The 27,710-nt window shown below is 49.5% G+C and overlaps 1 protein-coding gene across 1 annotated transcript in view; it reads left to right on the forward strand.

The window, feature by feature from the left end:
- Positions 1 to 27,710, forward strand: part of LARS2 (leucyl-tRNA synthetase 2, mitochondrial) — a 127,248-nt gene that overhangs the window by 11,142 nt on the left and 88,396 nt on the right. Inside the window, exons 4-5 of the mRNA XM_036266338.1 lie at positions 11,519 to 11,610; positions 14,621 to 14,681. Of these exons, the coding sequence (XP_036122231.1) occupies positions 11,519 to 11,610; positions 14,621 to 14,681 (153 nt within the window). The remainder of the gene's footprint in view (positions 1 to 11,518; positions 11,611 to 14,620; positions 14,682 to 27,710) is intronic.

A 27,710-nucleotide genomic window follows, 5' to 3' on the forward strand; every position in this document is an offset into this window, starting at 1 on the left:
TTTTCACTTATCTTACTTATTTTAGACAGTTAGCACATGCAGGCAAATCACTGCAGATTAAGCTTCTACAGCAAAACGACATTTCTGGTGAGGAAAGGGAAACCCGTTAGCAGATAGCAGGGTGGAGGATGAAACATCACAGAGAAAGTTCCAGGCAGAGCCCCAGGCCCGGAGGCACCAGATCCCTTGCAGGCAGCTCAGGCCCAAAGACAAAATGGAGTCGCCTGCAGTGACGGAGGCCCCAGGTCAGGCTGGCTCCAGGAGCTGGACAACCGAGGTTTGAACACTTCCACCTCTTCCAGCTGAGTGACCCTGCACAAGTCATTCAGTGTCTCTGAATCCCTCCTTCCTGCTCTTTGCAGTAGGGATGGCAGTACTTCCTCCCTCCGGGGGTTGTGCGGGTGGAACGAGGTAATACACGTATACGTATGTCTAGCTCATAATCCCTTGGTAAGTGGTAGCTGTGATTATTGTTTATACGGAACTGGTTTACTCTGGGAAGTCATTCATGTCCACGGAGTAGGAGATCCCCGTTCTCTTCTGTCTGAGCACGCTGCGTGGAGTTGCCTTCTGAGCAGCATCCCCGCTGCACAGCTCGCCTGCAGTCCGTGTTATCCGGCCCGCGGCTGGGTCGGTGCCGAAACCACCGGCACAGGGTTTATGGGGCCTTGGTCTGCGGTCAGCAGGCGCTCAGGGTTCTCTTTGCTCCTCGGTTTCGGTTGCTCTGTTTCAGATGAGAAGCTTGCATTTGGGGGTATCTTCCAGGTTTCCCTGCAGTTCATTTCTTGTTCATTTTTGTAGCTCATATTTAAGTCAGAGCATCTGAAACCTAACTATCAAATTTAGTGAAAATTTGCCCTGCCATTTTTAAGTGATATGGCAAAAGAGAAACAGAAATTTTAGTGTAAAAAAATTGTCAGTATTGTGAAAGCCCGTTGAGCTTCCTGTTGTTTTAAAATCCTTCCCTGCCCTGGCCTGTTTGGCTCAGCGGTCAGAATGTCAGCCCTCGGACCAAAGAGTTGTAGAGCAAGTACGCATTCTGGTCAAGAGCAAGTACCTCGGTTGCGGTTCATCCCGGGCCCTGGTTGGGGTTGTGCGGGAGGCAACCAGTCTATGTGTCCCTCTCACGCTGTTGTTTCTCTGTCTCTCCCTCCCCCCCACTTTATCAGAAGATAAATAGAGAAATATCCTTGGTTGAAGATTAAAAAAACAAAAAGTAAAATCCTTTCCCAGTGTCAGGACTAGTCCCAGAGAGAGCAGGATTGATTCAGGTCAAGTTCAATAATCCTCATGCCACAGAGGGAAGGAATATCTTACCTGGAATAACAGGGGCTGACACGTGTATCGATTAATTTATTCAATAGTCATTGAGTACCAGCTTTATTCTAAACACTGGACTTTCTGCTGTATTAAATAGAAAGACAGTTGACCCTTGAACAACACAGGAGTTAGGGGTGCCAGCACTGCCCCCTCCCTGCTCAGTGCAGGTGAAGATCCTCGTATAGCTGTTAAGTCCCCCAAAACTTAACTACAGATTGGTTCCAGAATACCTCACAGATACTAAAATCCACGGATGTTCAAGTCCCTTATATAAAATGCTGTGGAACGATGCATGGTCAGCCCTCCACGTTGCAGTTGGCTGGATCCACAGATGCGAAACCCAGGAATATGGGGGCTAACCGTGTATTTATTGAAAAAAAGTCCGCATATAAGTGGACCTGTGCAGTTCAAATCCGGGTTGCCCAGTGGTCCACTGTGTTGGAGTCTCTGGTTCAAATCAGTCAGCAGGCCTAAGAAAAAGTCAGTAAGCTTTGCCTGTCACTGCAACTTGTTAATTTGTTGGTTGGTTTGCTTTGTTCTCGAATAGATTGATGAAGTAATTCTAAGGTACACCAAGAACGGCGTTATGGGAAGTAAAAAGCATGGGAGTGACCCCTGCATCAAGCCTGCTCTCTTCAGGGTCACCATGACCTCCACGGCCGTGTCTCAGCGACACATAGTACTGCAGACCGTCTCCCCCAAACCCTCTGCCCTCGTGGCAGGAGGCTCCACTCCCCAGGGTTTTCTCCAGCAGCTCGGCTTCCTCCTCCGGTGTACTCCCAGGTCTTGTTCTGCCCCACTTTGTCCACATCCTCTCTCCGTGAGCAGGCTCCTCCTTCCTAGTTTGCTGAGTTTTTGTCACAAATGGGTGTTGATTGTTGTGAAATGCCTCTGTTGAGATGACATATGGTTTTTCTTCTTGCATCTGTTAATTTGAGGTATTATGTTGATTGATTTTTAGAAATACTAATCCAACTTTGCGTCTTTGGGACAAATTTAATTTAGCCGTGATGTATTCTTTAATGCATAGATTGCTGTATTCAATTTGTTAATATCCCTGTGTGCATGAGAGATACTGATCTGTAATTTTCTTTTCTTGTAATGTCTTTGTCTGATAGCAGAGTTATGCTGGCCACCTAGAACAGGCGAGGAAGTGTTCCCTTCCTATATTCTGAAAGCAGTGTGTGTTATTGGCATTATTTCTTCCTTTATTGTTTCATAGCCTTCACCAGTCTTGGTATCTGGGCCTAGAGTTTTCTTTGTGGAAAGTTATAAAATGACAAGTTCTATTTCTTTAAGGTATATAGCACTATTTCGATCTTCTGTTTCTTTCTTTCTTTTTTTTTTTTATCTTCACCCGAGGACATTTTTGCATTTATCTTCAGATAGAGTGGGAGGGAGAGGGGGAGGAAGAGAGAGAAACATCGACGTGAGAGAGACGCATCGAGTGGCTGCCACCCACACAACCCCAAGCGGTGTTGGGGACAAACTGCAACTAAGGTACATGCCCTTAGTGGGAACTGAACCTGGGACTCTCTGGTACGCAGGCTGACGCTCTAACCGCTGAGCCAAACCGGCCAGGGCGTCTTCTGTTTCTTCCTGTGTCAGCTTTTAGTTTTTTTCAATGAATTGTCCACCCTACTTCAGATTCTGTTCTAGACTGACTTCTTTTCCTCTCTCTCTCCACTTTCACCAGGTAGTCTCATCTTTCCCCTTTAGTTTAAATATCGTATTCGTAAAAATTATAAACGTTTACAACACAGAAGTACAGAGAACTTTATCACAAATACCCAGACTGGCCATCCTGGTGGAAAATATACCATTTAATCATATTAGCCTCAGCTCTTTTTTTTTTAGTGTTACAGGTGCATTTATGCCTTGCCACAATTGGATTCTAGTCCTTCAATTCAAAGTAGCTACTATCCCAAGTTAGTGTGTATCCTGGCCTTCATGTTTTCATGCTTTTACTCTATGTACTGTTTAAGGATACACACACACACACACTTATATGTAGTATTGTGTTTTTAATTTTATATAAAAGATACCTTCTTTAATATTCTGCACATTTTTTCACTTATTGTTTTGTTTCCTATGTCTCTAAAGCTAGTTCATCCATTATAAGTGCTGTCTAATTATGATAGTATTTTGTTATCCATTTGCGCATTGATAGAGTTTTTGGTTGTTTCAGAGTTTTGCTCCAGTGATCACCCCGTGCCTTGCACAGCCTATACCAGACGGTGCTGGGTCACCTCTGCAAATTGCTCTCCAGCGTGTTGGTGCCAGTCTACACTTCTACCGGCAATGCATGACATTTCTTACACTACTTGTTAATGTTAACCTTTTTAATCTTGCTAATTTGGTGTACAGGAAATGATGATATCTAATTGTGTTTTTAATCTCCATTATCCTGAGAACCGTTCTAGTGAAGCTGAGATATTTTCATGTCTTAGTTCCCTTTCTCTGAGTGGCTTGCTCACATTATTTGCCAACTTGCTTGTCGTTTTCATACAGCTCTGTAGGACATCTTTGTATAGTCTAGGTCATTGACTCCTCGTTAGTTAGCGATGCAGAGATCTTCTCCCAGTCTCTGGTTTCCCCTTGCTTTCGAGCCCAGCCAGACCACAGGTAGTTTGGGACTGAGAATGGGTGAGAATGATGATTGGGAAAGTTCCTGTTTGCTTTCACTTTGGTTTCCTCCTATAGCAGCAGCAAGTAGGTCGTGCAAAGGAGAGAAGTGAGCCGACGGCGTAACTGGTCAGTGGGGTCCCCGGGCTCTTGTTGCAGTTCCTGGAGATGCACCTGCAGCCAGGACCATCACGGTCCTCTGGGGAAACTGAGGTTGCAAACAGCTGACCAGGCTGTGGACACACCGTAGATCACATGTGGACTTTGCCAATGGAGAGCTCGGCGGTTCGGGGTGATGAATTGATCAAAATCAGCAGCTTTAGTCAACGACAGTGATCTGCCCGCCGCCCACCTCACAGATTTGTTGCAAGGTTCATGTGCATTAATGAGAAAGCCCTTTAAAATCTCAAATGCAGTTTTCCAGTGTAACCCAATTAATAATAGCACTACTAAGGCACTCCGGGGCTTGGATGTTTGAGCGGGGCTGCCCGAAGCCAGAGAGAATTGTCCTCTTTCAGGAGCCGAAAAGGCTGCGCCGCCAGCCGGTTTCTCCACACACTCGCGCAGTGTCTGGTGACACGGTGAAGGCTTAGACCATATGGTGATTTCGCTGTGTTTTCATCTGTTGTACGCACAGATGGTTGGAAAATAAAATTACCCGCCTCCCACCTCGGCTGGTCTCCCCAGCACCTTCTGGGCCAGAAGCAGGGTGATTAAAGCACCAGCGTGGCATGTTCCCCCCTCCCCCCTACACACCCCAGACGTGGGCTAACTCGTCTCAGGCAGAAAGCCTCGGGACACTGCCCAAGTCGAGTTTTCTGCTCGGGACTTTTCGCTGTTCCCTGTGGAAGAGGAAGGGCATTGAGGCTCTGTGTCTGGCAGCTGCGTGATCAGGATGTGATCACCTGTGAATACCAGGAAGTGAGGGGAGTCCTTAGCAAGTGAACCATAGTGTACATTTCATCAGTTTCCCGTTTGCCCGCCAGTCAGCAGGTGTTCAGGAAGAGCCCAGAGTGCATGGCATTGAGTGTTCAGACGGAGCTTGGTGGCGTCTGCAAGTGGAGAGTGGATTTCTGGAGCTATCTTCTCAGATGTCATTGGAGGGACAGAATGAATGGCTGGTCCAGGGCCTTGATTGGAAGCTGGCCGATTCATAGCCCCTCCACTTTCCCAGAGGAGGTGTGCCCTGGGCCTCTGTGCTGTCTTTCGGATTTTTTCTCACCCTGAAGTATTCGTTTGAATTTGATCCCCAATCTGTAATCACAGTGGATTATTACACTTGCTAAACAAAATCAAATGTTGTGTTTCTCATTTCTTGGAAATAAACTGTTGAATCTCCTCCAGAGAAACCATGGCGCTCTCCGAAAATAGCAGTTTTTTGAGAAGCAGTAACCATGGTTGCTGTCAATTAGAAGCTCAGTGGTTTCAGATGGCCAGTTTTGTTGTATGACGAAAGAGAGGAAGCCGACCCTTCCTAGGAAATCGGTTGGCTCTTTCGTGTAACAACTGTGCTTCTCTCTCCACTGGGGAGTCAGCCCACCAGCTGCCCCAGCTTCCTGGTCTCCTTCCAAAGTCTTCTTAACTCTCCTGGCTTGATCTTACCCACAGTGTTTGATCTTCCTGTACCTTTGCTTGTTCTTTTTCTTTCCTTTTGGAAGAAAAGTATTTTAAAATTGAACATAAAATTCCATATTTCCCCCTTGAAAATACATATGCCTACAGAAGGCTGCAGTCCCCTCTGACCACTCCCTGCCTGGCCAGGCCCTGCTGGGCAGTCATCCCTGCTGTTTTCCAGTTCGAGGCCCTCCAGGGCCTTGTCCGTACTTTGTCAGTGTAGCTGTGCCCCCTTCTCCTGGTCTGCGTGCCGACCATCCTGCCCGACAACCCTGAGAGGCCTGTAGTTCTGCCTGGAGGGAGGCAGGGCGTAGGCCGTGGTGATGTGACTGTGTCCACACCAGAGGTTGGTCTGACCTGCCAGGGCTCTCTAATCCCTGTGTTTGCCCCTCATCAGTAGCTGGTCCTGACTCCTCTTTGATGTCTCAAATCCTACCGGTGTTCCTGTGCTGGTCCTTGGCCAGTTTGCTGTTAGATCCATCCCCTGCTTTGCTTTGATTGGCAGAACACACTCCCCCCTCCCTCCCCCATTCATGTCACGTTTTCCAGGCTCTGGTGTCAGCTGGCCTCTGGCCGGTTTTGGACAAGACATTCTGGCAAAAGTGGAGGGCAGGAGCAGAGGAGAAGCCAGGGAATTTCTCTCCGGCCGAGTAGCGTCTCCTTCATTGATCCAGTTCTGTCTGGGCAGACCTGCCTGCTTCAGCTTCTGCAGGCGCCTCAGCCTTTGAGCTCCGTTCACTCTGCTTCCTGCCTTCCTGCCTTCGTCTAGAGATGGTGGCGGGGTCCTGCTCTTCGAATTTCTGGGTCGCGTGGCTGTCCGCTTGGCTTCTCACTCAATTTTAAATAGAGTGCTTATTAGACGAAGAGCTGGAAATGATGATTTTTCCACTCTGGAAGTTTATTTTCTAGATTGGCAGGTCCCAGCTACTAGGACTTGTTCTGGATGCCTTTCTGCAGAGAGCACGCGTGTCCAGGAGGAGGTTAGCTCCTAGGGCACTGAGAGGCTCAGGTGGCCCTCACGTCTGAAGCCGGGTGCTGGGATTTTTCATTTTGTTTTGATTTTAGAGTAAATTGCCTAGTTGGTACATGTTACTTGTGGAACGCTAGAAGGATTAAACCAAGTCCTGGTGACAGAAAGAGGAGTCGGAGTTTAGGAGCTCCAGCACAGAGTGTAGGGTTGTTCCCGTGAGTGCTTTTCGTAGTCTTGGACACCGGACGCCACATGAGACCAGGGCGCGAGAGGGGCGGAGGAGCACCTGGCACCGTCTCCCACGTGCATGAGCTGTAGCAGGCTGTGCTGCCGGGCAAGGCACACGCTGTGGTGGTCTGTGGTCCTGTTGCTCACGTCGGACCCCCTGGGCAGGAGTGGACCGTCTTCCAGCCCCGAGTGCACTCTGCATCTGGTCACTGTGACTCTGGGAACACAGGGACAGAAATCGCAGACCCTCTCCTGTTTCACACACATGTGCCCCACGGAGCATTCCTCCCATGGTGGAAAGAACTTACCCAACTTCAGGGACAGAAAGGCCTTCCTGCACTCTGTCGTCCAGGGCAGACATTCGGGGGTTTCTGTTCACTTTTTTGGTAAGAATATGAACTATGAAGAAGCTTTGCAATTTCTCTACCTTGATTTTCATAGACAGCTTGGGTAACATGTGAGCCAACAATCTCTTTTCATGTTAATTTCATCTGACAGCACAAATAGAAAAGAATAAGTGTATTACGTAAACCCAGACGGGCTTGTTGTGACGGGCAAGGCACACGCTTCTCTGCTGACTGTATGTAAACGTGGACAGTACTGCAGAGCGTGAACAGCAGACACCGACTCGTGCTGTTCGGGCAGCTCCGGCAGGGAGAGCAAGTGGCTGTGTTTCCCCCTTTCTCGTGGTTACGCAACAGTCGCCCGTTCTGCCAGGTGAGCAGCCCCTGGAGGGTCCAGCACACCTGGGACCTGCCCTGCCCGCGGCAGTATGGAAGAACTTTCTAGTCATCCAGCAATATCCCTGCATGGGTCTTTTTTTTTTAGTTCTTGAAAATTGGAAAGAAAAAGAGAGGAAAAACTGTGACGCCTAATAGTTAATGGAGGGGAATGTTTTTCACCGACGGATGAAACAATACTGAGGAGAAAGCTGTGACCTAAAGGGGTCTGTTTTAGGTGGGATTCTTGACTACTCGGGACTGAAACCCAGCTCAGACCAGCTTAAGCAAAAAGGGAGGTTTTGTCGTCTCTGCAGATCCTGGGGTAACTCACAGAATCAAAGGAAATGTGAGAGCCAGGCCCATTGGGATTGGGGCCAGTCCTTAAAGCATGTCAGTGTCCCCAGTCTCTGTCCACGTGCCAGCTTTACTTTCTCAGCCGTCCCCACTAGGGAAGCCAGGGCCACCTGGAGCCCTGGATTCATATCCTTGTTCCCCCTGACCAAGGAGAAAAGGGAAGAGAGGGTCTCACATCGTCCTGGTCTCTGTTGCACCCCCCCCCCCCCACACACACACATGCTCTCCAGAAAACAGACAAGCTTGGAGGATTCAGGCACGTGCCTGGCTTTTGTAATTGATGGTCCCCAGCAGGACTGTATGACACTGGAGGAGGAGCAGTGTCCCAGAAGAAGGGCAGGATACTGTTTGGAAAGATGGAACTCGTTGGGTCTGCCATATTTAACAAGAGGAAAAGAGACCCCAGGTCCAAAGGATCAACTGGATCAGGTTATGTCTAGTCAGGTTCCTAAAACCACATAGGATAATAAGATGTACTCAAGGAATGTTAGAATTTTTAAAAAAGTCATGCATACTTACATATTTTGTACAGATTTCCATGATTTGTGAAATGAAAAGAACAGCAGGTCATAAGATAGTGTATAATAGGTTCTATTTCCATGAAAATAAAGCAGCAAGCTCCGGTGGGTGTGTCCACATGTGTGCGTGAGGAGGAAGTGTGGAAGGAGACAAAGGCTGTTGTTATTGGTTACCCGAGGACGCGGGCATGGGGCTAGAGGCCAGGAGGCGAGGATCGGCCTCACCTTTATGTGTCACATATTGCGTCGTTCACTTGTTAGAATAAGTTTGTATTGTGTTTGTAATTTGAGAAACATCCAATAAAAAAGAAGAGAAGCCTATTCAGATTGACCTCAGGAGGGTACAGGTAGGGACTGAAGGGAGATAGCTTGGGAGTCATGTCATCATGTCCTCAGGCTGCAGACCCAGAGTTTCCCAGACTTCCCGGGTCCCGAGACGGGCAGCACAGCGCAGCATCTGGCAGACCAGGCTCTCCTGAGCAGCAAGCTGGAGGGAGCCACGTGCCTTTTGTTCACCAGGCCCATGAATATCGTGTCCAGAAAGCGGATCTGAGTGGGCAGACCCACCACCACCCCAACACGGCAAGATCCACCTGGCAGTCTTTTTGCCAGGGCAGTCCGAGGCGAGCCCCTCCCTGCCCAGCACACAGACCGTGCCTGCTGCTTATGGGCTGTGCTTGGTGCACGCAGCCGTGGCCAGAACAGCCGGGCTGCTTTCCAGCCAAGTGCCTGATGTGAGCCATTAATTACGTGGGAAAGAAGAACCACTGGGCCCCTAATACGGAAAAGAAGGCCAGGCAGCTGGCCAGCCCTTTGAGCCTCAGTGTCATACAGTCCTGCCTGGCACCAGCCTGCTACAGAGGCTTGTTGTAAGTAACCCACTCTTAGGAAGGTCCATGCATGAGGTTATGTGTGGGGGCAAGGTGTCTCCCTACCTGTTGTGGCCAAAGAGACACAGGCTGACACCTAGACGAGGGAACCGGGGACGTGCACGGTTATGAGGTGTGAACATGGGGAAGCAGATGACAGCGGCCGTCCCAGCAGCCCGAGCTGCCATGGGCTGTGTGTGGCACTGTGCCGGGTGCCCCACGGACATCGTGGTACATCATTCTCCACGATCTGAGGTGGCTGCTTTCAGTCACAGTTTATAGTTGAGACTCAGCGTAGTCATGTTCCGCAGGTCCCACTGCCAGTGAACAGCGGGTTAGGCCTTGGGCTGCCCCTCAAGCCTCTGTTGGCACTTCCCGCTCCCCAGCCTGAGGCGGCAGAGCGGCTCTGATTGTAGCTGGGGTCTTCCTTGTCTGGACGGAACCCTCCCACCGGACCACGGAAACCCAACTGGAGAGTAATGAGCGTAACGGAAGGATGACTGAAGGCGAGTGGCTCTGACCACTGGGTGGCGGAGGGGAGGGAGCAGTGTGGGAACTGAGACTGGGACGAGCCAGTGGGGACACTGGGCAGGTGTTCGGGGGCCTGCCAGGCGTGTGCACCCGGGAAAGTCCTCGGGCCAAGCAGAAAGGAGGAAGGAAAGTCCAGGTGCACAGTGAAAAATCAATAGAGAGAAAATAACCAGTTTTTAAAATTGGATATAAATTTACCAAATTTAACTGGCTTTGTGTGGCTGTATGGTAGAATTACAGGTGAGATTTATTTTCTTTTGAATATTTTTCCCTATGTATAAAGTTACTTATATGAATGTGTGTTCGGTCATTAATCAGGGGAAAGCTGATTATTAAAGAAAACAAGACCTATATCTTTAGCGGAAAACGTCCCATTGTGATGCGCACGCGTGAGGAGCTGGCGCCTGCAGTGCCCCTGTGTGTTTGGTCAGCACTGCCCCAAAGAGGTGTGTGAGCCGAGCCTCGGGTTCTGTGCCGATCACAGACGGGCCAACCAGCCCAGCTCCTGGCTGTTCGTAGGGAGGAAGAGGGTCGGCTGGAGGGGCTGTTTCCTGGAAACCGCGGAGCCTCCCTGGGTCATCCTCATGCATAGGGAAGCTTCAGAAACCTGGCTGAAGAGCAGCTGTGTCTGTGCTTGTGGCCGAAACCAGCAGCACAGAAGGGCAGAGGACCGCTGTCGAAGCAGGTGTCCTTCCTGACAGTGGGTAGAGAGCCTGGCCTCTGAGCCGGCCTTGGTGCCCGGCACTCGCTTCGAGTGTGGCTCCTGCTCACGGCCTGCAGGGTAGGGTGACGGCACTTGCTGCGGAAGCTGCCAGCTGAGCTGTAACTGGTCCTTTTGCAGAAATGAAGCCTTTCTGGCCTGTCCAGGCTCAAGGAAGCTGCTTCTGGTGTGACCAGCTCAGCTGCTGAGCTGAGGATAGATAACAAAAGCCTCTTGGAGCTTTCTGATCTTAGGCTCCTGGAGCCTGTTCGGTGGAGCGTGGGAACACCCTAAGGGTGTGATCCGCAGTGGTTTTGCACACTTGCAAAGTGGCTAGTGCAACTGACAACTGAATTTTTGATTGAATTTAAATGTCTACACCTGCCTGTGGCTAGTGGCTACCCATTGGACGGCACAGCTGCTTAACTGGAAAATAAAACTGACAGGAGGTGAGCATTTTGAAAGACAATACATTTTGATACATACATATTTTTGAAATGGAAAGAAACTTTATAGTTTCAGAAAAACAGTTTAGATTCATTATAGATGGTACAGACAAGAAGAAGATAAAAAGCAGTAGTGAAATATCTACTGAGAGATACTGCTGGTGGTGCCTTGGTGTAGAACCTTCTGAATCCTCTCCCGTACAGACGTTGTAGGTGGCTAGCTGGCTTTCCAAGGCACATCAAAATCACCAGAAAGAGATAAGGCATATTGGTAGGAGAGAATGCCTGCTTATTGCCCAGAAGAGAACACTGGTCTGGGTCTTCTCCATCTGCCCAGAGGAGAACACTGGTCTGGGTCTTCTCCATCTGCCCAGAGGAGAACACTGGTCTGGGTCCTCTCCATCTGCTCAGAGGAGAACACTGGTCTGGGTCTTCTCCATCTGCCCAGAGGAGAACACTGGTCTGGGTCTGCACCATCTGCCCAGAGGAGAACACTGGTCTGGGTCTTCTCCATCTGCTCAGAGGTGAACACTGGTCTGGGTCCTCTCCATCTTTCCAGAAGAGAACACTGGTCTGGGTCTTCTCTATCTGCCATGCCTGATGTTTCTCTCCTGGTTCTAGGTCATCAACCCCATGGGATGGGATGCATTTGGACTGCCTGCCGAAAATGCCGCGATTGAGAGGAATCTCCATCCAGAAAGTTGGACACAAAGGTATGTATTTACAGACGTGTTCAAACACCTCTGTACAGAAACCTTAAAACACATTTTTAAATCTGTTTATGAGAAATAGAAAGCAAAGTAAATCTAACATTGAAGTCTGCCAAGTGATAAACAGGATTGTATATACTGGTGTTTGTCTCTTAGCACTCTGTATATATATAATTTAAATCCTCACTGGAGGATACTGTTTTTTAAGTTGATTTGAGAGAGAGAGAAAAAAACATTGATGCGAGAGCAACATCAATCAGCTGCCTCCCGTATGTGCCCAACCGGGCATCAAACCTGCCCTGTCCCCTTTTTGGTGTACTGGGATGACCCTGTGTTCTTACCTAAGAAATCACAAAGAGGGTTTTGGGTATTCGTTTATGTGTTCATTTTGATGCTTAGTTATTTCTAAAGTTATTCTTCCTCTGAGTATTTGCATTTGGAAGGAGAAGAGGGAGGAAAGGGTTGCATTTGTAAATTTCTGCAATGCTTCTCATCTCCATGACCATAGTTGGAGCTATATCCAGAGTCCACATTGTAATTTTCTCTGAAAATTCTGTTAATTTTTTGCTCTCACCATTTTGAAGCAAGAGGAACTTAGCCATTCAACATAGAAATACAGTCGATTTATTCTGGGCGTGGTTTTCCCCAATGGGACACGCTCCCAGTCCCTCCCAGCCCCTCCGTGCCTCAGGCTCCCCTGTCCATCCGTCTCCTCCTGGTAAGGTCTGGAAGACCTCATCCTGGAAACCAGCAGAGAGATCCTGGCCCACCCCATCAGCTTCCTTCACAAAGGTCTGGGGCTTTTCTTCTCCTCCTCCCCGCCCTGTTCCCCCAATGTGGAGGCGAAGTTCTGGGGCCTGCCCCAGGGTTTTCACCTCCCTTTGCTTTGTCTCGGCCAAGGCCGTAGTGTAAAACCTTCGCTGCACCATCCATTTCTCCGGAGGAAGTGATCAAATAAAATGGATCAGTCCTGGCCGGTTTCTCAGTGGTTAGAGCATTGGCCCCACAGACTGGATCCCAGGTTCTCTTCCTGCTAAGGGCATGTACCTTGGTTGCAGTTTGTCCCCAGCCCTGGTTGGGGTTTTGTAGGTGGCAGCCAGTCGATGTCCCTCTCACATCAATGTTTCTCTCTCTCTTTCTCTTCCTCCCTCTCTCCCTCCCACTCTATCTGAAAATAAATGCAAAAATGTCCTCAGGTGAGGATAAAAAAAATGGATTAAATAGAGCATATACTTGATGTAAGTTAGCCAGGGATTGCTTGAATTTTTTTTTTTCTTTTATCCTCACCCGAGGACATTTTTCTATTTTTTGTTCAGATAGAGTGGGAGGGGGAGAGAGAGAGAGAAACATTGATGTGAAAGCGACACATCGAGTGGTTGCCACCCACACGACCCAACCAGGGCCAGGGACAAACTGCAACTGAGGTACGCGCCCTTAGCGGGAACCGAACCCCAGTCTCTCTGGACCACAGGTCAACGCTCCAACCGCTGAGCCAAACCGGCCAGGGCGGGATTGCCTGGTTTTATGAAAAGTTTTATTGGAATACAGTCCCACCCATTTGTTTACATTCTGTCCATGGCTGCTTTCATGTCACCGTGGCAGAGGTGAGTAGTTCGACCAAGAGCTTATGCTCACAGAGCTGAGAACACTAGCCTTTTACAGAAAAAGGTTGCCAGCTCTCCACTAGAGAACAGCAGTTCGAAAGGTCGCCCCTGAATAAGGCCCCCTGGGGGCAGGACCTGCCTTTCCTTCTTGCTAGTTAATCGCCTTGAACACATTACTAAGGCCTCTGTGCCGCATTTGCTTGTCTGTGGGAGGGGTAGTCACAGGTCCTACCTCATGAGAATGGGTAAGATTAAGCACTGTCATAGCTTAATGACAAAGATACCACCAGTCCGGGTGGCTTATAAAGACAGATTTATCTCAGTTCTGGAGGCTGGGAAGTCCGGGTCAAGGGGCCTGCAGGTTCGGTGTCTGCCGAGACCCTCTTCCAGGTGGCAGGTGGCCATCTGTCTGTGTCCTCACATGTTGGAAGGGGCAGTGGAGCCCTCTGAGGTCCGTTTCAAAACATAGTTTTTTCTTTATTGATTTGAGAGAGAGAGGAAGGGAGAGGGAAAGAGACAGAAACATCTATGAGAGAGAACATTGATTGGCCACCTCCTTTGTGCCCTCTGGGGTCTCTTTTGTAAGGACACTAAATCCTGTTCATGAAGACTCTGCCCTCATGACCTAATCACCTCCCAAAGACACCACCTCCTTATTCCATCACTCTGCAGATTAGCTTTCAACATAGGAATTTGGGGGGACACAAACATTTAGTCTGTAGAAAGCAGTTTTCTGCAAAAATGCTTAGCACAAGGCCTAGAAGAAAAGAAGCTATCGTTAGCCAATCGGAGGTCACCTAGAGAATTTTTTCATGGCTGTCCATCGGATGCTGGAACTAAAAGGGTGCAGTGTAAGTGAATTAGTCCTTTTTCTTTAACAAAAGGGAAAAAATGATGTATTTATTTATTGCATTTTATAGAGTTGATTAAATCATGTCTCCCTCTTTCCCAGTGAGCGGGTAGTTTTAGACTTTGATTTTAATTGGCAAAGCACTAACCAGGTTTCTCCTGAATTCCCACAGTTGGTATGTTGAGGTTTTTTTCTCTTCAGAGAATTCTATATTGAATAGCTGGCTTAGATCTGTGCAGAAGGCCGGCAGATGGATGGGCCAGGAGTACCCACATCAAAGGATTGCCTACCTGAGTGGCCAGAGGGAGGGCCCATCCCAGGGCCAAAGACCATTGTGGTTTCTAATAGTTGGTGTATGAGTCTAAGGAGCAGATATCTTCTGCTCTGCTGACATTTTCATTGATTCTCAGTGATGAATTATTTTTGGGGGGCAAAACAGCACTTAGAACCCTTTGGAATGGATCTAGACTTTTCCTGGTTCCCTTCCCATTCTCAAAGTGTCCTTTGCTTATCGCTCCCCCCTCTCTGAGAACTAAGCCTCCTTCCCTTCATTTCACAGTAATATTAAATACATGAGGAAGCAGCTCGATCGCCTGGGCCTGTGTTTCAGCTGGGACAGGGTAAGTCGACCCTCTTCCGCGGAAGGTCTTCATTGGAGGGAAGGTCCTGATTGCCCGGCGATGGTGACTGGGGACCACGACCGGCCTCCTCTCTGGGTTGGGAGAAGGGAAGGGAGGAGGCAGAGAGCAGTCTCCACACATGAAAAAGCCCCACTGGGTCATTTGCCGGCAAACAAGTACTTTTCTGTGAGATTAAGCTAAGAGTGTTAACTCTTATTTAAACATCACCATTGGCTGTGATTGTGTGTGACAGCGGCTTTGCACAAGGATTCCCGCCGTTCTCAGCCAGAGGTGAAAACGACTATTGGAATCTAGGTAGACGTGATTAAATATCAGCCCATCTGGTCCTGCTAGAGGATTAGGTGTTAAGCTGATTTATGTACCTTTTATTACAAGTTTGGAATCGAGGCTTACGAGAACTTGTTATGATTCTGTCCCAAATAGCCTTTGGTGTAAAGGACTTTTAATGAGAGAAAGACTGTTTACAAATAAAAAACAGAAACAGTTGTATTTAGAAAAAGTAGTAATTCCTTGTCGCGTATCATATACGAAAATAATTTTAGTTGAGTTAAATGTAAAAATTGAACAGCAAAAGATTGAGAAGGAAATTGTAAGGAATCGGGGGCACCGCCGAAAAATAGAGAAGAGACTGGAGAGCCAAACAGCCGAATAAACATCAGGCTTTATCGGGTACCCTCCGGGCGAGTTCACAGACTCGGGGGTGGAGTCCTAGAAGCCTAGATGCTGGGGTTTGTGATTTTTGTATCTGCCTGTGGCAGCTGGAATTTGTCCGTTAGGGTTAGGCCCTGCGGGGCTACACATGGGAGCCTCTGGAATGTGAGTCTATTGTCCCGGGGCAGATAGTTCCTGGAATAAGGCAGGAGTTGATCTATAGGCCCGGGGCAAACAGTTCCTGGAACAGGGTGGGAGTTCAGGTTGGGTAAGCGAGGTAATGGTTGAATAGTTTGTCTGGCGCCAGTCCCCAGGCTATTGGACAGAAGTGTAAATGTTTTATCCAAGGCATTTGTAAGTACGCATCTTGTGCTAATAGTAACCCACTACAAATGGAATGCAGGGCAGGTAACAGAGAAACAAATATTCATGACAAAATACAAATCATTAAGAAAAGGACAAACACCCCCTAAAATCCCAAAGTATACCCTCCTGTATTGTGTTTCTGTCAATAGTTGGCACAGGCCAATTGAAAACCTGGGTTTGGCCTGTTCTTGCCCCTTTCCCTGGGTTTGGCCTGTTCTTCCTGCCTTTCCCTGGGGGTGATCCCTGGGTTTGGCCTGTTCTTGCCCCTTTCCCTGGGTTTGGCTTGTTCTTCCTGCCTTTTCCTGGGGTGATCCCTGGGATTGGCCTGTTCTTCCTGCCTTTCCCTGGGGGCGATCCCTGGGTTTGGCCTGTTCTTGCCCCTTTCCCTGGGTTTGGCCTGTTCTTCCTGCCTTTCCCTGGGGGCGATCCCTGGGTTTGGCCTGTTCTTGCCCCTTTCCCTGGGGGCGATCCCTGGGATTGGCCTGTTCTTCCTGCCTTTCCCTGGGGGTGATCCCTGGGTTTGGCCTGTTCTTGCCCCTTTTCCTGGGGTGATCCCTGGGTTTGGCCTGTTCTTCCTGCCTTTCCCTGGGGGCGATCCCTGGGTTTGGCCTGTTCTTGCCCCTTTCCCTGGGGGCGATCCCTGGATTTGGCCTGTTCTTGCCCCTTTTCCTGGGGTGATCCCTGGGTTTGGCCTGTTCTTGCCCCTTTCCCTGAGGGTGATCCCTGGATTTGGCCTGTTCTTGCCCCTTTCCCTGGGGGTGATCCCTGGGTTTGGCCTGTTCTTGCCCCTTTTCCTGGGGTGATCCCTGGGTTTGGCCTGTTCTTGCCCCTTTCCCTGGGGGTGATCCCTGGATTTGGCCTGTTCTTGCCCCTTTCCCTGGGGGTGATCCCTGGGTTTGGCCTGTTCTTGCCCCTTTCCCTGGGTTTGACTTGTTCTTCCTGCCTTTTCCTGGGGTGATCCCTGGGATTGGCCTGTTCTTCCTGCCTTTCCCTGGGGGCGATCCCTGGGTTTGGCCTGTTCTTCCTGCCTTTCCCTGGGGGCGATCCCTGGGTTTGGCCTGTTCTTGCCCCTTTCCCTGGGGGCGATCCCTGTAGGAACGAACAGTCCAGCTCTTGAGCTGCATTCCTTTCTTTCAGAAAAGGCTTAATTCTCTGGGTTAAGAAAATTTTTACGTTTCTGGAATTAATGCATTTGTGGGGAGCCAGGATGATCGCTGAATGACTTTTAGCACAGACCACTCCTTTTCACATTGTCAGAAGTTACTCCCCAAACAGCTTGTGTCCTTTTGAGAAGAAAGAAAGAAACTGGAAGCTGCATTTGAATAACTGAACATCTATTGAGGGAAGAATAAAGAGGAAATGAATTCCAAACTGCGCAAGGAGAGAGAGGATTGCTTCTTTGTGGAGCACACACCCTGTGGACTGACTGGCTGCCTTTCTGAGGAGAAGGCGTGGACTGCATCTGAGTCTCATGGGCTCAGGGTATGGCCTTGGCGACCTTGAACTGGGCCCAGGGCAGGGCCCGATGAGCTGCATGTGTTGAGGCAGGTGTGTCCCTTCTCCGACCTCCGCCTTGTCACCACTGCTGTGGCACCGAGCTGGTTCTGGACCAGGCTTTGGCTGTGACTCTTGATTGGAGGAGACTTTGAGGCCTAATCGTTTGGGGAGCGGTCCCTAGGAGTTCCCTTCAAAATCAGACCAGTACGAGAAGATCTGCGGGAAGAAGTCTCTGTCCGTGGTCTGCAGTGCTTGCTGACCCCAGTGTAAAATCAAAAACCAGAACGTGCTCCAGGATTGGACGTGACCACGGTTTGACAATTACTGAGTTTATTGTGGCACTCTTACGAATTTTTATTTGTGTTCTTTTTCACTGCCTTTCAAACTCCCGTGTCTGATTTCCTTTGTGTTTTTACGTTCGGTCTTCTGTATATGTTGATGTCCAGTAATGACTCCGATGGCTTCGCCCATGCCAGGGCCCGGGCAGCACAGGAATCACTGCCCTTCGACAGCTGTGCACGGAAACAAACTCAAGTGTGCCCTCGCACTCCCCATGGCGCGGGCCGGGCGGTGCAGCTGCGCTTCTGGAGCAGTGCAAGAGCACCCCGAACCCCGCTCTCGGTGCTCAGACCCGGGAGGCTCTGGTGACCTGGCGTCCAATGCCGTGTGGCCTGCACGAAGCAGGGAGGCCGCTGCGGAGCTCAGGGCACCCCACATCTGCACTGAGCTCTGCGCTTCTGATTCTCTTGCTTTCTCTCCATCTTTCTTCCCTTTCACTGCCCTCTTCCCGTTCCCTCTTCTCCCTCATTCTTTTGCTTGACTCACTGACTTTCCTTTTCCTCTTTCTTCCTGCCTCTTTTTTCTAAATACTTTTTTTACTTTGGAAAATTTCCAGTTCATACTAAAAAAGTGAGACTAGTATAGGGAACCCCCAAACACTCATCACCTGGCTTCAGCTGTTGCTGTTACACGGCCAGTCTTATTTCCTCTGCACCCTCCTGTCTGAATTATTTTGCAGTGAGCCCCAGACATTATATAATTTCATCTGTAAAGAATTCAGTCCATGTGACAGAGATGAAGGCTTGCTCCTTCCTTCCTTCCTTTCCCTCTTCCTCCCTCCCTCCCCCCCTTTGTCACAATTCCATTATTACAGCTAAAATGATTACTGATAATACCATAGGCATGGAGTGGCAGTCATTTTGCAGATTTCTCCGGGTGTCTGGTAAGTGTCTCTGCACCTCGGGTTGGTCTGCCTGTGCTTCTTCCGGTCTCCGCAGAGCCTTCTCTTCCCTACCCCACGGCGTTCTCATGCTTGGGTTCTGTCTCTCTTTTCATCCCAAACACACAAGCTCTTTGGACCATATGTGCATGGATTTATTTCCATGATTCGTATGATTTTTGTGAGTTGTATCATTACAAAGTGAAAATCATTACTGTTTCAAGGCCCTTACGACCATGGCATTTTGTTCACATAGAGGATTAGATGTCTGATGAGGAAGGATTAAACTACGAGAAATAATAAGGGTGCCAGGGCAATAGAAATATATATTTGTAATGTGTTTTGTTTTAAAAGAATTCAAAGACTAGCTTAAAACAAAAAGAACTTGGGGGCAAGTGAGTGCCTGGAAACACGGATGGGAAGACTCCCCTTGTGGGAGCTGGGAGCTGTGGTTGCCTTGACAACGCAGAACAGGCCCGGAAGTGGTTGGAGTCCCCTTTCAGGTCCTTACAGCGGGAAGCTGTGTGTCTGGCAGACTGCTGGCTCTGGATTACTCCTCCCTCAGAAGCAGAAAATTAACCTTTTCCTGGAGAGGGTCCTTCGGTGGTTTCAGCCGAAGCGAATGGGCAGCCTACCTCCTAGGGCTTCCTTGTTTCCAGGAAGGTTGGTGCTGGGCCTGAGGGTTGGCACTCAGAACCGCAGTTGTCTGCAGGTGGGGACCATGTGTCATCATGAACTCAGAGCACACGTGCAGCTGACCTCGGACAGCACCGTGCTGCTCTGTACTGGCCAGCCCAGAACACGTGACAGGGTTTCTGCTGCCCCAGCCAGGATAACCTTCGCAGACCTACCTAAAGAAGGAGGTCTCTTGGGGGGCCCTGCCCAGTGAATGTGGCTATTCGGGGAAGTGGTTTGTTTTATCCGTTGTCCCCACTGGTGGTCATGAGCCCAGTCAGATCGTCCCTGTCAAGGACATGCACGCTGGCTCTTGAGGCTGGAATGTCCCCCTTTCATGCTGGTGAAGTGTTTTTAGGAGATGGGATCTTGGACACTCATCTCAGAGGCCTGGGTTTTGGTGATGGGTCTTGCCGTTCACACGTGGTGGGCATGATCTGTTGCCCTCTGAGCTTCAGCTGCTTGCTGTCCAGGGGAATGCTCCTCATGGTCATTGAAGAGTCTAGATCACTCTTTAAGTCCCTCAGAAACTAAGAGACGAACTTTCCACGGTTGAACCAGGTCTCTAGATCAGTCTTGCACATCAGCGTGTACAGCCTTTGATAGAGTGGGTGCCTGTGGTTGTGTGGATACAGTGGGCTTAAGTGTGTTGGGAAGCAATGTCTACAAGGTTTTGAAGATGAAGCTGTTACTCCGTGAAAATAACAAGGGTTATATATGCGTGTGCTTATGCTAGTGGTTCTCAAACCTCCGAGAGCATCAAAATCACCAAGAGGACTTGTTAAAGCTCAGGTTTCTGGGCCCCACCCTCAGAGTTTCTGATGCAGTAGGCCTGTGATTGTGGTTTTCTGTTTGGGAAAAAGAAAAAGGTCCTGGGAATGACTGTGCTCCCAAACCTTATTAGGTAGGAATGAAAATACAGGCCATCAATTCTTTCTGACACGAGGCAGAGCATCAATGAAGAATGAAGACACACTTTTAAAAAATAGGCAGTGGTTTTGCAAACACCAGAATCATTTTAATAACTTCTTTCATTGTGAAATATGAGACATGTATAGACTAGAGCATAAAGCACATATGTGTTAGCTTAACACATTACTGCAGTCTTTTCCCCACCGAGATGAAGAAACAAAAGATCACCAGCCCCCAGAGGCTGTCTGAGCCCTTTTCCCGCTGCGCCTCCCCCTCCCCCTCCCCACTGCAGGTAAACCCCTCTTCTGACATTCGTTCGCGCCCGTTACCACCTTGTTTGCTTTTTTTTTTCTTTATTGATATTGGAGAGAGAGGAAGGGAGAGGGAGAGAGAGAGAGAAACATCAATGAGAGAGAACATCAATTGGCCGCCTCCTGCATGTCCCCCCACTGGGTATTGGGCCCACATCCTGGGCATGTGCCTGACCAGGAATCAAATGGGCAACCTCTTGGTGCATGGGTCAACGCTCAACCACTGAGCCACACCTGCCGGACTACCTACCGCCTTGTTTTCAATGTGGCTTCACCACACATGTTTTTTAGTTCCATAAATGGATTCACATAGTATGCCTTCTTTTGCATCTAGTTTCTTTAACTCAACATTTTCTTCTCCAGGCTTTTATTATACATGTTTTCAAACATTCAGAAAAGGTGAAAGAATAGCGACCTGAATATTCGTTTGCCTCCAGCTTAGATTCAGCGATGCTGACTTTGCCGTACTTGCTGCCTAGCTTTCAGGCGTGTGGCTCCGCACCTGTGCGTGCTTTGGCGTTCCTGTCGGAGGGCTTGAGCTATCCTTCATAATTACATTCCCACTTTGACAACTAAAAAAAATCAAAGTAGCCCGGCCGGTGTGGCTCAGTGGTTGAGCGTCGACCCATGCACCAGGAGGTCGCCTGTTCGATCCTGGTCAGGACACATGCCCAGTTTGTGGGTCCAATCCCCAGCGGGGGGCATGCAGGAGGTGGCCAATTGATATTCTCTCTCATTGATGTTTCTATCTTTCTAAAAAAATCAATAAAGAAAAAAAAATTAGCAGTAATTGTATAATATTATCTAATATCTAGTCTGTATCCGAATATCCCAATTATATTTTGTAGCTATTTTTATCATAAAGTTCCCTATATTAGTTTCTGTTGCTACCATACAAAACAAGTGACCACAAACTTAGCATCTTAAAACAACACAAACTTATTGTCTCACAGTCTCAGCCGACCAGAAATTTGGGTGAGCTTCACAGGGTCCTCTGCTAGGTCTTACAAGGCCAGCGTCAAGGTGTCCCCAGAGCTGTGTTCCTTCCTGAGTACCTTGGGGAAGAATGTGCTTCCTTCCCCGTGCAGGGCGTTGGCTGAATTCAGTTCCTGGTGGTTGCAGGACTAGGCCCTCACTTCTTCGCTGCTGAGCCAGGGGCTGGTCCTGGACTCCTAGAGGCTTGCCCCATGCCTTCTCTGCCTTCCAAGTGGCCACCTCCAGCAAGTGGTCGAGTCCCTGTCGCGTGTCTGAATCCTGCCTCTACCTGTCCCTGTGATTACACGGGCTCGCCTGGATAATTTAGGATACTCTTATTTTACCTACATCCTCTTAGCCACTTAACTAATATATTCTCAGGTTCTGGGATTAGGGTGTAGAGGAAGCCATTCTGCTTACTATGCCCTCCCACCCCCCTTTATTTGTTAATGATTATTATGGACTGAAAGTTTGTGGTCTGCACCGCCCCCCACCCCCATTCCTGTTTTGAAGCTCTGACTCCCAATATGATGGTATTTGGAGATGGGATCTTTAGAAGATAATTAGGGTTAGATGAGGTCATGAGAGCGGGACCCTCATGGTGAGATTAGTGCCCTTATAAGAAGAAACACCCGAGAGCTTGCTGCCCCTTTCCGAGTGCACACAGGAGTGGTCACCATGCTGGCACCTGGTCTCAGACCCCAGCTCCAGAGCTGTGAGAAAGGAAACCGGTTGGAGCCACCCAGTCCCTGGTACTTTGTTACCGCGGTCTGAACTGGCGGATACAATGACTTGGACTTTTGAAGTAGCTGTTTTGAAGAATGTCTAAGTCTGGATTTGTCTGATTGGTTCTTCAGGTATTAGTCCAGTTGCTCTGGCTGCATGACAAGTGCATTGTTTGATTTGATGTCTTAAGTTTGTAAATTGACGAACAGCCTGGGGTGGTGTTTGTAAATAGGGCTACTCAGGATAGGGGTGGGGAACGAGCCAGGGCCGAAGGGTGACTTGAGGCTAACTGGCCCCTTTAATAGGGTGTTTATTAGACTGAAAGTTCTGGATGATGTTTTCTCTGGAGGTTCACACTGCGTTTCACATGTCTTTCTTATAAGGTAAACTCACTTAAGAGATGTCTAATCGTCTTGAAGCATGAGAGTTATTCATAGCATCTAATAGCCCTACATGAACTTTTCAAATAACCTTTCAAACTTATGTCAAAACATATCTTTTGTTTGAGAACGTATATGTGGAAGTCAATTTCAGGTGAGCCTGAAATTTTAAAACTTTTCTTCTGATAAGATCCTGGAAGATCCAAGGGAAACTGGCGGACGGCCCAAGGACAGTGCCGGAGAAACAGATTTGCAGACAAGAACTGTGAGGTGCAGGGTCGAGGGATTAGACCTGCCTCTCGGTGGGAGGAGCTGGGTGGGCAGGCGGGCGGGAGACCACCGTGGCCATCCTTGGAGATGACCAGCCACCGGGAAACTGCATGGGATCACCAGGGGAGAGGGAGCAGAGGGCCCAGGGTGTCTTGGGTTTGGGGTTCAAGAGACAAGGAGGAGCCAAGAGGAAGTCCCAGGCTGGAGTGGAAGGTAGAACCAGTGGGAGGGACCCCCACGAAGAGGGATAAATGCGAGCCTCTGGAAAAGGAAACGGGCTCCAAACGCCACTGCCGGTCAAGTTGACTATATCATTGTCATTTTTTTAAATCCCCACCAGATGATGTTTTTCCCTTTTTATAGATAGAGGGGGTGGGGGAGAGACATCGATGTGAGATAGACACATCAATTGGTTGCCTTCCACATGACCCTGACCAGGGATCGAACCCACAACTCTTTGGTCCACAGGCAGATGCTCTTAACTGCTGAGCCAAACTGGCCAGGGCTGGCAAATCTTATGTACATTTTACCATAATAAAAAAATTGGAGAAAAAAAATAAAACAGGCTTTGGGGTGTGAAAATAAAGGCTGAAAAGCTTTCTGCAGTGTGGTCGGAGGACATGCTAACATTCCGAAGCCCAGCACTCTGTCTTCTGCATGCATGCCTTGGCGTCTGGGTCGCTGGCTCTGTTGGCTCCGATTCTGGGACGTATGAGGCACAGAGCAAGTCCAGGGAACTCACCACCTGTCATTCCTCAGGTCTTGAGGTTCCTAACTGCCTGCTTTCTCGTCTCTGGTTTTCAGTCTTGTGTTTGTGTTTAATATATGTAATGTCCAGGGTCTTAGTTGTAGTAGGGAAACATCTGTTCCATCCTCCCGGAAGAAGGAGAGGGCGTGTGCAGCATGGGGCCAGAGTGGGTTGGCAGTTGTGAGTTCTTAGAACACAGTTTGTTCTTGTATGATTGTTTATTCTTGTATGATTATTTTCCAAATGGACAGTTGTGAACCTACTTTTGCTCCACCCTGTATAGTTTTTAAAATCCTCCCCTCCCCTATGAGATTCTGATCTGTGTTTCTCTGTCCCTCGCCCTTCCCTTTTAAAAGTCACTGGACAACAAGATCTTTAAAATAAATTCCCTTTTCTGGGGACCGTGTCACACACGAAGTCTTTCAGGCAGCGATGGGCTTCTGCCGCCCATTGCTCGCGGTGCGGTAGGCCGCGGACAGCTCCGGTCGGCGCACCCCTGCAGCTGATGGGCTGGCGTGGCCCTCCCTCTGCGTCCGTGCCCTAGGGTCATTCAGGAAGCCCCAACACCTTCCATCTGAAAAATATCTTTCTGATGACTCTGTTCTGTCGATCCTGAGATTTTCAAGTACACCACAGATAAAATGAATGTTCTTTTCCTTCCAGAAAAATGCAGCAATTGTGGAGAGCCAGTTTGGCTCGGATGGCTGAAACACTGGCATCTGTTCAAGTGGACGGGTACGAATTGCAGCTCGGACCCATTAGTCTCATCTGTCGTTTAATGTTGGGTTTTCTGTTCCCAACTGTCTACTTCAGAAAGCTGTCTGTATTGTGAGGCGGGCCTCCATGAAATTCTTGTCAGCTGGCAAAGGACAATTACCGAGAAATTAAGCAAATTGTTGCTTCTCTTCCGACTGTGGATAGTCCTCAGAATCTTGTGTAGTTGGTAGCAGGAGACGGCTTTGAGGTTACAAAAACAACAGCGCTTGAAAAACAGTGGTCAAGACAGTAGCAAAAGAGAGGAGCTTTTTGATTTCGGCTCGGAAAGACAGCGTGAGTTGTCTTAAACTGCAAAGACCAGCGATTCCTTTCTATTAATAGTCATTCTCTAAATTGGCTTCAAGAGCATGTAGAACATGCACCTTTCAAATTACTCGAGAGTTTAGCTGTAGCCCTAGATTTAAGAAACAAGACCTGGAAGAACAAAGTGCATGTTCTATGAAAGCACCGTGTCTGGCGTTTGTGATTTTCAGTTTTCTCTAAATGCTTATTTCAGTCTCAAGTTAGTCCTGAGGCGGAGGAATAGAATTACCTCCAAACGAATTCTTAGACACATGTTAGGCTCACGAGTAATTAATTACCCTGATGTTAACACCTGTTCCTTCATCCCCGGGTACAGGAGGAGGACAAGGAGGATAGGGGAGACCAGAGGCAGAAGTTTGGCAAAGATGGCAGCTAACGGACGGCAGGAGGGAGGCGGAACGAGAGGCCGAGGCCGAGGGGAGTGGCCAGTGGGCCTGGGGAAGCCTGGGCAGTGGGACTCGTGGAGAACAGCAGCTTAGGAGGGAGGGAGCGGTGGCCACGTGCTAGGATGGGCCCCCGACCGGGCCTGTAGGCGACAGGGAGTCATGGGGAAAGACGAAGACGAGATGGACTAAAGGAGGAGCTGGAGAGGGGAGGGCGGTCGGGCCAGGAGGTCCCTGGGAGTTGCGGTGGGCGGTGATTGCCTGCCTCCTGCCCCAGAGACGAAGGGGAATGCGTGGGAGGGGATGGCGACTTGGAGCACGCTGCTTGAGAGGAGAGGCGACGCAAAGGCCCACTGTAGATGGCTGAACTGCGCAGTCGCGCCACCGGACCCAGTGCCGATACGTGGTTGGCACTCAGTAAACGTATGTGGGGTGATTCAGTGAGTGAGTGAACGCACAGAACCTTGAGCTGGGTGGAAAGGCCAGTCTTTCTGTGCTCAGCACCTCCATTGCTCTCCACCTCGCTAGCCAATTGGTGAGTCTCAGAGTCAGGACTGGGCAGCAGGCCCTTAGTGAACGTCTTCTCATCGGTGTAGCAGATGGGGAGAAACGTAGAGTTCTGAACCAGCCCCATACCAGGGAGCTGAGAAATAATCTCAGTTTCTTTCTTTCCTTTTCTAAAAAAATATGTTTTTATTGATTTTAGAGAGGAAGGGAGAAGGGGAGAGAGAGAGAGAGAAACATCAATGAGAGAGAAGAAACAACATGGATCGGCTGCCTCCTGCACGACCCCTACTGGGGATCAAGCTCACAACCCTGGCAAGTGCCCTGACCAGGAATCAAACAGGCGGCCTCTTGGTGTATGGGTCGACGCCCAAGCACTGAGCCACACTGGCCGGCCCCTTGGCTCCTTTAATCCATTGCCTTAATCTGCCCTCAGTAGCTGACAGCCTGTTTGGGTGGGTGAACAAAACTTGGGGACTTAAGTAAGAGGGTCAAAAAGGTCCATCCTGAATATGCTTGGTGTTTCTGGCTGTCGGGAGGCATTGAGGAGCACAAGGCCTCCCTGCATCCCCCTGTGCCCTGGGCAGCAGACGGGTTCGGCCCCGCACTGTGGGGCAGGGCCCCTGGCATTGGCATCCTCCTCTCTGTGCTGAGCACTCGCCAACTCCATCACCGACAATCTCTCGTTCAGTCCTTGCGCCCCTCCCAGGGTGTGGTCCCGTTATTAGCCCCTTCTCTGAATGTATCACTTACCTGTTGCTATGTAACAGATTACCCCAAACTCGGGAGCTTCAAACAGTAGGCATTTATTGTTTCAGTGTCCATGGGATAGGAACTCACGGCTTAGTCGGACCCTTGGCCACAGGGTCAGGAGGCTGCCATCAGCCAGGGCCGAGCTCTCACCTGGACACCGGCCCGGCTTGGATGTGCCTCAGGGTCGCTCTGGTTTTTAGGTGCTGGACTGAGGGCTGCTTCCTTGCTGGTTCCTGTTGGCCAGAGTCTCTCTCAGTTCCTTGCCACCTGGGCCTCTCCATAGGGCAGCTGCAGCGTGACCACTGGCTTTCTTCAGAGCAAGAGTGTGAGGAAGAGAGAGAGGAGAATGCCCAGGACAGAAGCCCTCCGTAGCCCGTCTTGGAAGTGGCGTCCCATCGCTGCCGTGTCTCTGTCAGCAGCGAGCGTCCAGGTCCAGCCCGTGCCTGAAGCAAGGCGATTTCATAGGGCATGAGTTTCAGGAGACAGGGGTCATCAGGGGCCACCCTAGAGGCTGCTGCTGCCCTAGTGAGAAAAATGAGGCACAGATACGGTCAGGTCCCTGCTCAGTATCACATGGGCTCGGTGGGATCTGAGCTCTAACATCTTGACTCGGGGGCTCCTCCCACCCCCCACAATTCTTGCTGTACCCACAGGCAAAGGTGTCCACCAGCCCCTTGTACTCTTCCAACAGCATTATATTCCCTGTGATCTGCATTTAGGTCAGACCCTTCCCTTTAGAGTCTGGGTCATCAGGATCGGTTGACCAGGGGCCTTGGAGGTGGCATGCGGATGCCCCTCCGTGATAACCCCAGGACATTTGTCTGTCTGTAGAGCACCATCTCTAGCTCCTTTACATCCCACTGGTGGGTCTGGAGGTGCATATTCCAAGTATATTGGAAGACTTCTCAACAGGGCACGGGTCCTACCGCTGTAGACTCAACTCATGCGTTTTGTTCCTTTGAATCTAAACTGTTTTCAAGAGCTGTAGAACTATAGGCCAGTTCCCAGAGTAATGCAGAGTCTCTGTACAAAATCAGAGAAGTTCAGAAAACTTTTTATAATTAAAACAACAGCAACCCACAGTCAGTGTCACCCTGAGACAACCCAGGGTTTGTCTGCACGTTGGCACTTTTTCCCTAGCATTCTAGGTTCTGGGAAGAGTTCATTCAATCCTGGGAAAATCCAAGGGCAGGTCGGGACCCGTCTCCCATGCAGTGTTTGAGAGGGAGATGTAACGGGGAGGAACCTCTTTGCACCCTGGCTGTGAAATTCCAGGCACCAGTAACAAAGCAAACAGGCTGAGTGCTGAGTGCTCAGGGACTCAGTGTAGGGTGGCCAGAAATGTCCGGTCCGGCAGAGCCCCGTGGGCCTCCCTCTCCCTTCTTTCACCACAGCAGGTGCACAGCGCTGTGAACCACATGTCCCCAGCAGCAGCACCTGAGGCCTGCGGCCCTCTGTCCCTCCCTGAGCTGCAGTGGGCCCACGGTTGGCTGCTCTGGCCTGGGGGCTGTGCTGTGCTTTGCGAACCTCCCCCTTCAGAATCAGAGCACCTGGGATG

The sequence above is a fragment of the Molossus molossus genome, unplaced genomic scaffold, assembly GCF_014108415.1.
Source record: "Molossus molossus isolate mMolMol1 unplaced genomic scaffold, mMolMol1.p scaffold_m16_p_18, whole genome shotgun sequence".
NCBI lineage: Eukaryota > Metazoa > Chordata > Mammalia > Chiroptera > Molossidae > Molossus > Molossus molossus.